A 14,621-nucleotide genomic window follows, 5' to 3' on the forward strand; every position below is an offset into this window, starting at 1 on the left:
ATATTTTGTAGCCGATACATTCCTCCTTGATTTAGAAGAAAACACATATAGCCATAAAAGCCTGTCTCTGAAGATATCATATTGATATTAATGCGTTGTTTCCTTTAGGCCCTAAAGCTTATAGGCTTACGCACTTATGCGAAATAGCCTTAAAAGAATGAAAGAAAAACCTAATTGTAGCCTACAGATATACATTTCGCAAGAATTATACATTTATGGATTTTCTATTTATTCAACCCGCCTGCCACCCACCAGCCCTTCATCCACACAATATTTCATGACCCTAAACCCGCCCACCCCGATTGCGGGTAATAAGTCAAACTTGTTTAATTCCAATCTTTGTAAACAACCATTGTATAGTCTAAAAACATGGTTAAAACTATAGTTTGGATATCATGGATGGTCAATCCTTGCATCCATAGCGTAGTCGATGGATATGAGTGGTTGCATTTCTCCAGCCCCATCCCTCAGCTTTTTACTGAAACTGTTTACGGTTTCAATAAAGGATTGCCTCTTCAAACACCTTTATTAGAGTAATAGTGTTATTATATGGTGTTAGCCTCTAGTGAGTGAGTTACTTTTGTGCCATTAATATTAAGTAAAACTTCTGAAGTCGCAAACAAAAATAATTATATTGAAAGCAAAACATAAACCCAAAGGTATTGATAGCAAAACAAAATATTGCAAGGAAATCATTTCGAAATGCGAGAACAAATTCATTGTAAAAAATGTTTGTTGTTATGATTTTTTTCATGTGTTTTTTTTGTAAGGGCGCTGCATTCACCATTCTATTTCAGTAAAAAATAATGGTGAACGCAGCTAACAGGCTGGTTCTACCAGGCAAACATGTAATTTATTTATTTAATTTAAAAAATGGTTTATTTAACTAGGCAAGTCAGTTAAGAACAAATTCTTATATATAATGACGGCTTACCCCGGCCAAATCCGGACGACGGTGGGCCAAATGTGCGCCGCCCTATGGGACGCAGCCTGGATTCGAACCAGGGACCGTAGTGACGCCTCTTAGATCGCTGCACCAGTCGGGAGCCCTAAATGTAGCCTGACTGTCATGTAATGAAGTGAAGTGGTTTTGAACCAAAACATGAATTAAACTGGAACCTACTAGCTATATAAACTAATCTCTTTACACAGAATGGAGAAGCAGGAGACATTACTGATCTACTACAGTAGTTTCACATTACCACACTCATAGGGCTCTATTGTCAACTTTGACATCTGGTGCTACACAAATACTCACAACCCTATATTGGAGTGTGAGTGATTGCTAAGTCAGTCCAAGGTCTGAGATATAGGCTGATTGGAATACCTGCCCTAGAGGACACAGCCAATGTTGTCAGGGGTATGCCAAATAAAAATGCGATTCACATAAAAAAAAAATAAAAAAAAAAATCTATATACACTGCTCAAAAAAATAAAGGGAACACTTAAACAACACAATGTAACTCCAAGTCAATCACACTTCTGTGAAATCAAACTGTCCACTTAGGAAGCAACACTGATTGACAATAAATTTCACATGTTGTTGTGCAAATGGAATAGACAACAGGTGGAAATTATAGGCAATTAGCAAGACACCCCCAATAAAGGAGTGGTTCTGCAGGTGGTGACCACAGACCACTTCTCAGTTCCTATGCTTCCTGGCTGATGTTTTGGTCACTTTTGAATGCTGGCGGTGCTTTCACTCTAGTGGTAGCATGAGACGGAGTCTACAACCCACACAAGTGGCTCAGGTAGTGCAGCTCATCCAGGATGGCACATCAATGCGAGCTGTGGCAAGAAGGTTTGCTGTGTCTGTCAGCGTAGTGTCCAGAGCATGGAGGCGCTACCAGGAGACAGGCCAGTACATCAGGAGACGTGGAGGAGGCCGTAGGAAGGCAACAACCCAGCAGCAGGACCGCTACCTCCGCCTTTGTGCAAGGAGTAGCAGGAGGAGCACTGCCAGAGCCCTGCAAAATGACCTCCAGCAGGCCACAAATGTGCATGTGTCTGCTCAAACGGTCAGAAACAGACTCCATGAGGGTGGTATGAGGGCCCGACGTCCACAGGTGGGGGTTGTGCTTACAGCCCAACACCGTGCAGGACGTTTGGCATTTGCCAGAGAACACCAAGATTGGCAAATTTGCCACTGGCGCCCTGTGCTCTTCACAGATGAAAGCAGGTTCACACTGAGCACATGAGCACATGTGACAGACGTGACAGAGTCTGGAGACGCCGTGGAGAACGTTCTGCTGCCTGCAACATCCTCCAGCATGACCGGTTTGGCGGTGGGTCAGTCATGGTGTGGGGTGGCATTTCTTTGGGGGGCCGCACAGCCCTCCATGTGCTTGCCAGAGGTAGCCTGACTGCCATTAGGTACCGAGATGAGATCCTCAGACCCCTTGTGAGACCATATGCTGGTGCGGTTGGCCCTGGGTTCCTCCTAATGCAAGACAATGCTAGACCTCATGTGGCTGGAGTGTGTCAGCAGTTCCTGCAAGAGAAAGGCATTGATGCTATGGACTGGCCCGCCCGTTCCCCAGACCTGAATCCAATTGAGCACATCTGGGACATCATGTCTCGCTCCATCCACCAACGCCACGTTGCACCACAGACTGTCCAGGAGTTGGCGGATGCTTTAGTCCAGGTCTGGGAGGAGATCCCTCAGGAGACCATCCGCCACCTCATCAGGAGCATGCCCAGGCGTTGTATGGAGGTCATACATGCACGTGGAGGCCACACACACTACTGAGCCTCATTTTGACTTGTTTTATGGACATTACATCAAAGTTGGATCAGCCTGTAATGTTTAATTTTGAGTGTGACTCCAAATCCAGACCTCCATGGGTTGATAAATTTGATTTCCATTGATAATTTTTGTGTGATTTTGTTGTCAGCACATTCAACTATGTAAAGAAAAAAGTATTTCATAAGAATATTTCATTCATTCAGATCTAGGATGTGTTATTTTAGTGTTCCCTTTATTTTTTTGAGCAGTGTATATTTAGAAGGATTTTTTTTCTCTCACATTTTCAAACATTTATATTTTCCAATGGGGCTATACATTTGGGTGAGGTTTTTCTCTCGCCTGAGTAGCCTCATTTCACTGCCAAAAATAAAATTAAGCCATCTAGTGTTCAGCGAAATAACAACAAAGTCAAATGCAGGTGGCCTAGTCAAATAATTAACATCCAATCACATTAACCGTTACTCTCTCGCGGGAAATCCACTAAAGGTCCGTATGTAGCCAAACGTAGCTGCTGCTCATTCTGTTTGCTTGAAAATGGATGAATGGTTAAAAAAAGTAAGTCCCGCGTCCATAGAGACACATACCAGCTCTACTGGTAGTACTGCTGGTAGTAACACCTGTCGACACAAGTTGTTCTGCTTTCACGAGCACATCCAATGCTAACATCAGTAATTCTACATTTGTTGTTAGCCCAGCTAGCATGGACACTGACAGTTGTGAATCTGATGCACCCGAAGAGCTACTGCCCCCTTATGCGGGAAAGCACTGAACAACAGACAGGGACGTTGGACCTAAGTCCTCCACAATAGTATGGGGCTTGCCTGTCCTGGCCACTTGGTAGCTCACCATATAAGATGCTTCTAGCCCCTTCTTTTAATGTTACCTGTTGATTTTATACAAGTCTTACTACTCGAAAGTCGTCTTAATTCTCACTCAAAAAACTGCCGTGGCTTATTTTCAAATGTATTATTTCAACAATTACTGCTTCGCATACAAGCCAGTGAATTATATGCATTACAGCTGGATGAGTCAACAGATCCTGTTATATGTCTGTTACGTCTATGGGGGATCAATTAAGGAAGACACCCTCTTCTGCAAACCAATGGAAACCAGGACAACAGGAGAGGATATTTTTAAAGTACTGGACAGCTTTGTGACATCAAATGGACTTTGGTGGTCAAGATGTGTTGGTATCTGTACTGATGGTGCAAAAGCCATGACAGGGAGACATAGTGGAGTAGTAACACGCATGCAAGCAGTTGCTCCCGATGCCACTTGGGTGCACTGCAGCATCCACTGAGAGGCTCTTGCTGCAAAAGGAATGCCTGACCCCTTGAAAGACATTTTAGACACGACAGTGAAAATGGTTAACTTTGTTAAAGCAAGGCCCCTGAACTCTCATGTATTTTCTGCACTATGCAATGGTATGGGCAGCGACCATGTAACACTTTTACAACATACAAAAGTCCGCTGGTTATCAAGAGGCAAAGTATTGACAGGTTTTTTTAAATTGAGAGACGAGCTTAAAGTTTTCTTTACTGACCATAATTTTCACTTGTCTGACCGCTTGCATGATGACGAGTTTCTCACACGACTGGCCTATCTGGCTGATGTTTTTCTCACCTGAATGATCTGAATCTAGGATTACAAGGACTCTTCGCAATTATATTCAATGTGCGGGACAAAATTGAGGCTATGATTAAGAAGTTGGAGCTCTTCTCTGTTTGCAAAAACAAGGACAACACACAGGTCTTTTCATCATTGTATGATTTTTTGTGTGCAAATGAACTCAAGCTTACGGACAATGTCAAATGTGATATAGCGAAGCACCTGAGTGAGTTGGGTGCGCAATTACGTAGGTACTTTCCGAAACGGATGACACAATCAACTGGATTCATTATCCCTTTCATGCCCTGCCTCCAGTCCACTTACCAATATCTGAACAAGAGAGCCTCATCAAAATTGCAACAAGCGGTTCTGTGAAAATTTTATTTAATCAGAAGCCACTGCCAGATTTCTAGATTGGGCTGCGCTCAGAGTATCCTGCCTTGGAAAATCACGCTGTTAAGACACTGATGCCCTTTGCAACCACGTACTTATGTGAGAGTGGATTCTCGGCCCTCACTAGCATGAAAACTAAAAACAGGCACAGACTGTGTGTGGAAAATGATTTAAGACGGAGACTCTCTCCAATACCTTCCAACATTGCAGAGTTATGTGCATCCTTTCAAGTACACCCTTCTCATTAAACTGTGGTGAGTTATTCACAATTTTAGATTAACAAATAAAGTTGTATATGTAAGATGGCTAAATAAAGAGCAAAATTATTGATTATTATTATTTGTGCCCTGGTCCTATAAGAGAAATGTGTCACTTCCCACGAGCTGGGTTGTGACAAACTCACACTCATTCTTATAGTGTGGGTGTGGCAGGCTTACAATGATGGTAAAAAAACAACATTTGAGAGTGCGCTGACCCAGGTGCTAGAGGGGGTACACAGCTGGAGGTTGAATGTTTAAAGGGACTATAAAAAGTTTGGCAACCACTGCTCTAGGGGATCTAGAGGTAAATTAGCTTGGGTCCCATCGTGTGGCCTATGCAACTAGAGGCGTTAGTAGAGGAACGAGCATTAACGCCCTGGACCAGAGCTAGAGGTAAATAGGCCTACCTGCTGGGGATGAAGTTGGACTCCTGGAGTTTCTCTGCCTGCTCCAGGTCTCTGGGGAAGCCATGCAGCACCCAGCCCCGTGTGGTACAGTCCAGCCTGCTGAGACGCTCTGTCAGGATCTGCAGCACCATACTATCAGGCACTAAGGAAACACAGGGACACACATAACACACTCCCTTAGAGACTCTGGTCTTGTTCTTTCAGAATTCTTAAGAAGACTTTAAGAATGCATCCTTCCTGATCAGACATCTGACAGATAGATCCCTGTTCTGACATGCCTGGATTGGTGGAAGATGTGATAGAACCATTGCTTATACTGCATCTATCAATGTGTTCAGTCACATTCCATAGTTTACACATGGTAAACGGACGTATTCACAATGAACATATTTCTCTCATTACTTTTGTTTTTGTGGATTCTTCAGGAATTTCCTGAATAAACACTATAGCCTACTCTTTAATCATCTTTTCATTTAGAAATTCATTGATTAGTCTAATTCCTGGCGTTATGATCATATCAGCAGATTGGGTCCAGAGGATTATTATACATGTGCTCTTCCTTTCTGACAAGGCTTGTGATGCAAATCCCCCCCCCCCCCAAAAAAAATGGGTATCAACCTTTATGTTAACTTGTCTGGTATAACTTATCCCCCTCTGTACTTTCTATTTGGTCTTGTTTTTTCCACCACACTTATTGCACCTTGAGCCAGAAATCTCTCGTTTCCAAAAATAAACATGCCTATTAAGTGTAGGCTATATCTTCAGAGACAGGATTTTATCACCACATGCATTTTCTTCTAAATCAATGAGGAATGAATCAAGGAGGAATGTATCCGGCTACAAAATAATTACGTTGGAATCAGACAAATTCATGTTTACATTTCTTGAAGACACTCCACACACCTTTCACTCTGAAATCAGCTAGCTGCAGCATAAGTGAATTATTATTTATTTATTTATGTTGATGATGGCATTCCAAAAGTAAGGTGAATAAGTGGCTTTTAACAAGAGAAGAAAAACAGTGGGTGGAGGTGGGAGAAGGAAAGTATGTGCGAAAGTTAGAGATAAAATAGCAGAAAATGAAAAGGGGGGTAGGTAATACAAATATAATTATATTCTTTGAGAAAAAATAAGAGCAAAACCCAAGGGGACCATGAAGCCTGAGAAAAATGTAAGTTGATGGATTGAAATGTCCAATTTCTACAACAAACAATCTGAGCTTCTCCCTCCTGCAGAAACATCTTCAAACATCAGGCAGCCTGAAAATGTTTCTTCTTCTCCCTTCGTTTCCACTCCCTCCTTTCCTTCCACTCCTCCATAACACTATTTCCTATTTTCTACTTCCTTAATGGTGGCTCTCCAAATCCCTAAAGCACTGGACTGGTTACACTAGCCACAATCTCTCCCTACCCTAATTATACCCCAGTGAGTCTATTAATCAACTTGTAAATGATTTAAGCAAGCTCCTTTCCCTGCAATCCTCACTGTCACAGAGAGGGAGAGTGATGTAGGGAGGGTTAGGGAGAAAGAGATGTCTTCAAATGGCAAAAGCCACCTTCTCTCACTGGATAACATAAAGCCCAGTTCAACAAAATACAAGAAGTTGAACACAACAATTAACATGCATATTCTTCACTCCAATATGTACATTGGTAACAATAAGAATGTGAGTTGGTTCCCACTGTGGCCAGCAGTGGTTCTTCTGGTCGTAAATAGTTGCAAATGGACTCTATGGGTCATTGTCCCAGACCCAGATTAAGCCTGTGTGTTTGTGTATGTGTAGCCTATGCATGTGTATGTGCAAATGTGTGTTTGTGCGTGCGTGCGAGCGAGGGATAAGTGTGCGAGCCAAGGCCTTCATTAGGCTTGAACTCAGTATGCATTAGAGGCACAATCTCGACACACATCTGCATGGAGCCCACTCCCCGGGGGATGTTTATTCAATTAATAAAAAGTTGCTCAAGGCGAGTGGCCCAGACACAAGCCCTGGGCACTGCAGTGATTGGCACGCTTTGGCAGCCACATACACTCTCTAGAGTGGAGCAGTATCCCCAGCTAAATGGCAAACGCCTTATATCACGTCTAATATTATTTTCCACAGGATGTTATTCCAAGTAGCAAAACAATTAAATGTAAAAAACTGACTGAAATATGTATCTTTTTCCAATCAAGATGAGACACACAACCCAGATGAAAACCTGATTTGAACTAATTGGAAATGTAGTACTAGAGAATGTCTCCTTAGTTATTATTCACATCAGAGAATTGTCTGATGATGAGTAGCCCGAGCTAATCTAATTATTTTGGGCAAACGACTCTAGCCATTCCAGAGCTGTTCATTACTATTGCAAGGGCAGGGATACAGGGACACATCAATTTTTACTCCCCCCTGTAACACTGTTTACATGCAGGCTCTGATGCTAAAAGCAACTAATTGAAGGAGGAACCAGGTAAATTGTATGGCCACAAAGGTGTGTGTGTGTGCAGGTGTGTGTGTGAGCACGTGTGTATGAGTGCACCCTCTTGTATGACTAGCTGTGTACCTTGCTGTCCAGATTCCAAGTAAGGTTTAATGAGTTCTCCCATATTGGTCGCGTCTGCAGAAACCGCCTCCAGAAGCTCACCGCAGCAAACTACAAGAGAAGTGGAGAGTCGGGACAAGAAAGGGGAGACATTCATGTTGAAATAAACAGAATACACAATGTAACCTTTCAGACAGGGAATAAACAGAATAGGAAAAATGACAGTTCCTGTAGGCTGCGTCCCAAACAGCACCCTATTCCCTAGAGCGGTCTTGGTCAAAAGTAGTGCACTAAATAGGAATAGCTTGCATTTGGGATGCAGCCATACACAGTAAACAAGGAGATGGAGGATGGAAAATGAAAGTCTGTGCAAAAAAATGGCAGTGACATAAGACTCCATGTCAAAACAGAACATTTGAATCATGTTTGTGTCTAAACAAATATATATCATATACTGTACATACAGTCCTCACCATATGTATTTGGACAGTGAAGATACAATTTTAATTTTGGCTCTATACTCCAGCACTTCAGCCATAAATCTAGAGCATTAAATCATTTCTCTGGTTTGCAAACTGGGAGTCAATATTGGATTACCGCATTCTGTTATAAACTGCATTCAAACAGGAAAACTGCACTTAATATAACCACATTCTGTCAGTTTCTGTGCCAACTCTAGAGAACATGGCAAAATATACTTTGTCGAAATAACATTCAAAAGTTGTATCATAAGAAGTACTTCTAAAACCAATTTTGAATTTAACGCCATAACCATAGTACAAATTCAATCAATGAGTATTCTGTAGAGCCAGGTAAAGGCAATAGTATGGGGAACACATTGAGAGGGACAGTGAAGTACTGTTCTGGGTGAAAACTTACGATTGACAATGTTGTATTTCTGAGAGATAAGTTTCGCCAGCAGACTCTTGCCTGAGCCAGGGGGCCCAAAGAGGAGGACCCTGGGGGTGTGAGGGGCCACAGAACAGTGCCGCGAAAGAATGTACGTCAGCACTGTGGGAGGAGACAACAACCACAGCATTAAAGTGGCAATCCAGTTCTCCTTTTCACCTAATTTAACACATGATCTCAAGAGGTGGTCCAGGTATGTCATTATCAACGTTGTTTCCACATCATTTCAACCAATAAAAAAAAAATCAAAATCTTATCAAATTTTATTAGTCACATGCGCCGAATACAACAGGTGTAGGTAGACCTTACAGTGAAATGCTTACTTACGAGCCCCTAACCAACAATGCAGTTTCAAAAAATATGGATAAGAAGAAGAGATAAAAGTAACAAGTAATTAAAGAGCAGCAGTAAAATAACAATAGCGAGACTATATACAGGGGGGTACCGATACAGAGTCAATGTGCGGGGGCACCGATTAGTTGAGGTAGTATGTACATGTAGGTAGAGTTATTAAAATGACTAGGCATAGATGACAGAGAGTAGCAGTGGTGTAAAGAGGGGGGGGGGGGGCAATACGAATAGTCTGGGTAGCCATTTGACGAGATGTTCAGGAGTCTTATGGCTTGGGGGTAGAAGCTGTTAAGAAGCCTTTTGGACCTAGACATGGCGTCCAGTACAGCTTGCCGTGATGTAGCAGAGAGAACAGTCTATGATTAGGGTGGCTGGAGTCTGACAATTTTTAGGGCCTTCCTCTGACACCTCCTGGTATAGAGGTCCTGGATGGCAGGAAGCTTGGCCCCAGTGATGTACTGGGCAGTTCGCACTACCCTCTCTCTGTAGTGCCTTGCGGTCGGAGGCCGAGCAGTTGCCATACCAGGCAGTGATGCAACCAGTCAGGATGCTCTCGATGGAGCAGCTGTAGAACCTTTTGAGGATCTAAGGACCCATGCCAAATCTTTACAGTCTCCTGGGGGGGGGGATAGGTTTTGTCGTGCCCTCTTCACGACTGTCTTGGTGTGCTTGGACCATGTTAGTTTGTTGGTGATGTGGACACCAAGGAACTTAAAGCTCTCAACCTGCTCCACTGCATCCCCGTCGGTGAGAATAGGGGCGTGTTCGATTCTCTTTTTCCTGTAGTCCACAATCATCTCCTTTGTCTTGATCACATTGAGGGAGAGGTTGTTGTCCTGGCACCACACCGAGAGGTCTCTGACCTCCTCCCTATACGCTGTCTCATCGTTGTCAGTGATCAGGCCTACCACTGTTGTGTTATCGGCAAACTTAAATGATGGGGTTGGAGTCGTGCCTGGCCATGCAGTCATGAGTGAACCGGGAGTACAGGAGGGGACTGAGCACACCGAAAGTCTGAGGGGCCCCTGTGTTGAGGATCAGCGTGTCGGATGTGTTGTTTCCTACCCTTGCCATCTGGGGGCGGCCCGTCAGGAAGTCCAGGATCCAGTTGCAGAGGGAGGTGTTTAGTCCCAGGGTTCTTAGCTTATTGATGAGCTTTGAGGGCACTATGGTGTTGAACGCTGAGCTGTAGTCAATGAATAGCATTCTCACATAGGTGTTCCTTTTGTCCAGGTGGGAAAGGGCAATGTGATGACATTGAATCAATGTGGAAAACTGATTGGATTTGAAAAAAGTCCTTCACGTTTTGGAATTTCATTGTTTTTTTCACCCAACTTTTAATCTAAATCCAATGACATGGTAAATATATATATTTTTGCTTTCATGTTGAAATCACGTTAGTTCACAACTCAACCAAATGTAAATCAAAACTAGATGTTGAAAATGTTTGCTTGGTCCTTTGTGGTAGATTCTGTAATGAGGGGATTCACATAAGTATTTTATTTTAAGTTAAACATTTAACTAGTAAGCATATGTTACCTTGGAAACTGTGTTAAAGTTGTAAGGGATGGTTAACAAGTATATCAGTTCATTCCTATTGATAATATATAAACTACAGCTAAATTCTGTTCGTCTCTAGTGTGTTGCAATTTCAATGTTATTGTAGCAAAAGCATTGATAAGAACTTTTTACCAAAGGCTATCTATCTTGATAGAGGAATAGCTAGACCATGGGTTCATTTACACTTATTTATTAAAACATTGGCAGGATGAAATCTCTTGAGATGCACCATCTTGTTTTCAAAAGTGTCCAAATAAACCCCCAAATTAACAGACAATACTTAGTAACAAGAATAATGTCTAATAATAATAATAACAATAAAACAATAATAATAAATATCAAAAACTTACATTAACAGCAAGAACTGTTGTTGTACAACTACTAATAGGCCTACAGCTAATAAAACAACTACTAATTCCACTAATAAAATACAGTGGGGTCCAGAAATTATTAACACCCTATAAAATGAATAATTCAAATACAGAGCTATATTGTATGCAACAAAAAAAGGGGGAATTCTACTATTTTATACTAATACAATTGCTCAGAGAAAGAGATTTTGTTTAACAAGTAATACTTTTTTTCACAAAAGGTAGGGGTCAAAAGTATTGACACCCCTAAAGATTGTTATAAATAAAGTAGTCAAAAGTTTAGTATTTGGTCCCATATTCCTAGCATGCAATGACTATATCAAGCTTGTGACTCTAAAAACTTGTAGGATGCATTTGCAGTTTGTTTTGGTTGTGTTTCATATTATTTTGTGCCTAATATACATTTATGGTAAATAATGTATTGAGTCATTTTGGAGTCACTTTTATTATAAATAAGAACAGAATGTGTTCCTAAACACTTACATTAATGTGGATGCTACCATGATTACGGATAATCCTGAATGAACCGTGAATAATGATGAGTGAGAAAGTTACAGAGGGTCAAACATCATACGCAAAAGACATGTTAACCTCCCACCATTAACAATAACAGGGGAGGTCAGCATATCTTGGGGGCATGATCATGTTTAGAAACATATTCTATTCTTATTTACAATAAAAAAAGACTCCCAAAAAAACAAAAAACATAACATTATTTACCATTAATTTCTATTGGGCATAAAATAATCTGAAACACAACCAAAACAAACTGCAAATGCATACAACAAGTTTATAGAGTCACAATCTTGATGTAGTCATTGCATGCTAGGAATATGGGAACCAAATACTAAACTAATACATCTTTTAATTACTTTATTTATAAGAATCTTGTGACCCCTACCTTTGAGAAAAATACATTACTTGTTAAACAAAATCTCTTTCTTTGAGCAATTGTATTACTATAAAATAGAATTCCCCATTTTATGAGCATACAATATAGCTCAGTATTTGAATTAATTATTTTATATAGTCATTATTGCTCATCTTCATAAAGGGTGTCAATAATTTCAGACCACACTGTACATACATATTTACAAATATCTCATCATGGCGATGTTCGTAAATAGTTAAAAACACAGTTATTTTTCACATTTGAAGAAGTGCTTTCTTAAAGCCACTGTGATTAATGCCCTGATTTCTATAAGTCAATTATTGCAGTCAATTGGGCCTTTGTATCTGAAAGATCTTAATCCAACTTCACGATGTACACTTGGAATATGTCATTGCTGCTGTTATAGAAAGGAATACTGTGAGTCTTGTATAGTTATATACAGGGACATATAAGTAGATACATTCTAAAATGTAATTGTTACCAATGGAGTTGTCTTCTGTTTGGGAGTGACAGCCAATATAGTGATTCATACATTTTGCAAAGACGTGTCTTATAATGGCATCCAAGAATGAATCTGCAAAGATAGTTATAAATTACATCTAATTCCCAAAGTATGATCCTGGTTTTGTCTTAATGATGAGGGATCACTCGTGCACATTTCTATATAAAATAGGTATGACATTATTTACACTATAAACATCAAATATATCTAAACCTATCTAACTAACATTGGCAAAGTCAAACTAACATTACTTCAAAATATTATTTCCCCAATACAAAATAAACACTAAACCATAAAAAATAAATAAAAGCGAAATCTCTTGTGCTTTACAATAACTCTGTTAGCTTACTTGCACTGTCATGTATGATCTCATAAGCCAGTTGTTAACATGCAGAGGGTATCCCAGTGCATTGGGGCTGGCTGGGGATTGTTTAAAGCCCTATTCTCTCCCATGGAGTAATAAAGAGCGAGCCAGCGGGCTAATCTGAATTTAAAGGAGGTGATCAATAAATTGAGTCACTCTCTCTCCAACGCTCCCTCTCTCTCTCCCTCCCTCCCTCCCTCCCTCCCTTGGTTCCAGGGGAGTATTTGTTTGAAGTGTGACACTCAAGAGGAAGCGAACAGCTGTTTACATTTGGGTCGAACTACAACAATACTGTTCGTCAAAATGATAGGCCTTGCATTTAACACGCTGCAATTAACAACAAGCTAATTGGAACTAATCACTCTAGGCCTCTAATATGCAACAAAATATATTTACTACATAGTGCACTCACGTCTGTAGACATGAAATGCTTTGAAAGGTTGGTCATGGCTCACATCAACACCATTATCCCAGAAACCCTAGACCCACTCCAATTTGCATACCGCCCCCAACAGATGATACAATCTCTAATGCACTCAACACTGCCCTTTCCCACCTGGACAAAATGAACACCTATGTGAGAATGCTATTCATTGACTACAGCTCAGCGTTCAACACCATAGTGCCCTCAAAGCTCATCAATAAGCTAAGGACCCTGGGACTAAACACCTCCCTCTGCAAACTGGATCCTGGACTTCCTGATGGGCCGCCCCCAGGTGGTAAGGGTAGGAAACAACACATCCACCACGCTGATCCTCAACACAGGGGCCCCTCAGGGGTGCGTGCTCAGTTCCCTCCTGTACTCCCTATTCACTCATGACTGCATGGCCAGGCACCACTCCAACACCATCATCAAGTTTGCCGATGACATAACGACGAGACAGCATATAGGAAGGAGGTCAGAGGTCAGAGACCTGGCCGTGTGAAGCCAGGACAACAACCTCTCCCTCAAGGTGATCAAGACAAAGGAGATGATTGTGGACTACAAGAAAAAGAGGACTGAGCACGCCCCCATTCTCATTGATGGGGCTGTAGTGGAACAGGTTGAAGGCTTCAAGTTCCTTGGTGTCAACATCATCAACAAACTATCATGGTCCAAACACACTAAGACAGTCGTGAAGAGGGCACGACAAAGCCTATTTCCCCTCAGGAGACAAAGGATTTGGGTCCTCAGATCCTCAAAAGGTTCTACAGCTGCACCATCAAGAGCATCCTGACTGGTTGTATCACTGCCTGGTATGGCAACTGATCTGCCTCCGACCGCAAGGCACTACAGAACGTAGTACGTCACTGGGGCCAAGCTTCCTGCCATCCAGGACCTCTATAACAGGCAGTGTCAGAGGAAAGCCCTAAAAATTGTCAAAGACTCCAGCCACCCTAGTCGTAGATTGTTCTCTCTGCTACCGCACGGCAAGCGGTACCGGAGCGCCAAGTCTAGGTCCAAAAGGCTTCTTAACAGCTTCTTCCCCCAAGCCATAAGACTCCTGAACAGCTAATCAAAGGGCTACCCAGACCCCTCTTTTATGCTGCTGCTACTCTCTGTTTATAATCTATCCATAGTCACTCTAACTCTACCTACATGTACATATTACCTCAACTAACCGGTGTCCACGCACATTGACTCTGTACCGGTACCCTCTGTATATAGCCTCGCTTGTTATTTTACTGATGCTGTTTAATTATTTGTTACTTTTATTTTCTATTTTTTTCTTAACTTGTTAAAGCATTGTTGGTTA

General features: G+C 41.6%; 1 protein-coding gene across 2 annotated transcripts in view; it reads right to left on the reverse strand.

The window, feature by feature from the left end:
* The window catches only part of ak8 (adenylate kinase 8), a 69,622-nt gene that overhangs the window by 19,391 nt on the left and 35,610 nt on the right, over window positions 1-14,621 (reverse strand). For both annotated transcript variants that reach the window (XM_038989539.1, XM_038989546.1), the window contains exons 9-11: window positions 8,816-8,947; window positions 7,958-8,047; window positions 5,415-5,556 (exon numbers count right to left, since the gene is read on the reverse strand). In XM_038989539.1, coding sequence (XP_038845467.1) covers window positions 5,415-5,556; window positions 7,958-8,047; window positions 8,816-8,947 — 364 coding nt within the window. The remainder of the gene's footprint in view (window positions 1-5,414; window positions 5,557-7,957; window positions 8,048-8,815; window positions 8,948-14,621) is intronic.

The sequence above is a fragment of the Salvelinus namaycush genome, chromosome 1, assembly GCF_016432855.1.
Source record: "Salvelinus namaycush isolate Seneca chromosome 1, SaNama_1.0, whole genome shotgun sequence".
Classification (NCBI taxonomy): Eukaryota; Metazoa; Chordata; class Actinopteri; order Salmoniformes; family Salmonidae; genus Salvelinus; species Salvelinus namaycush.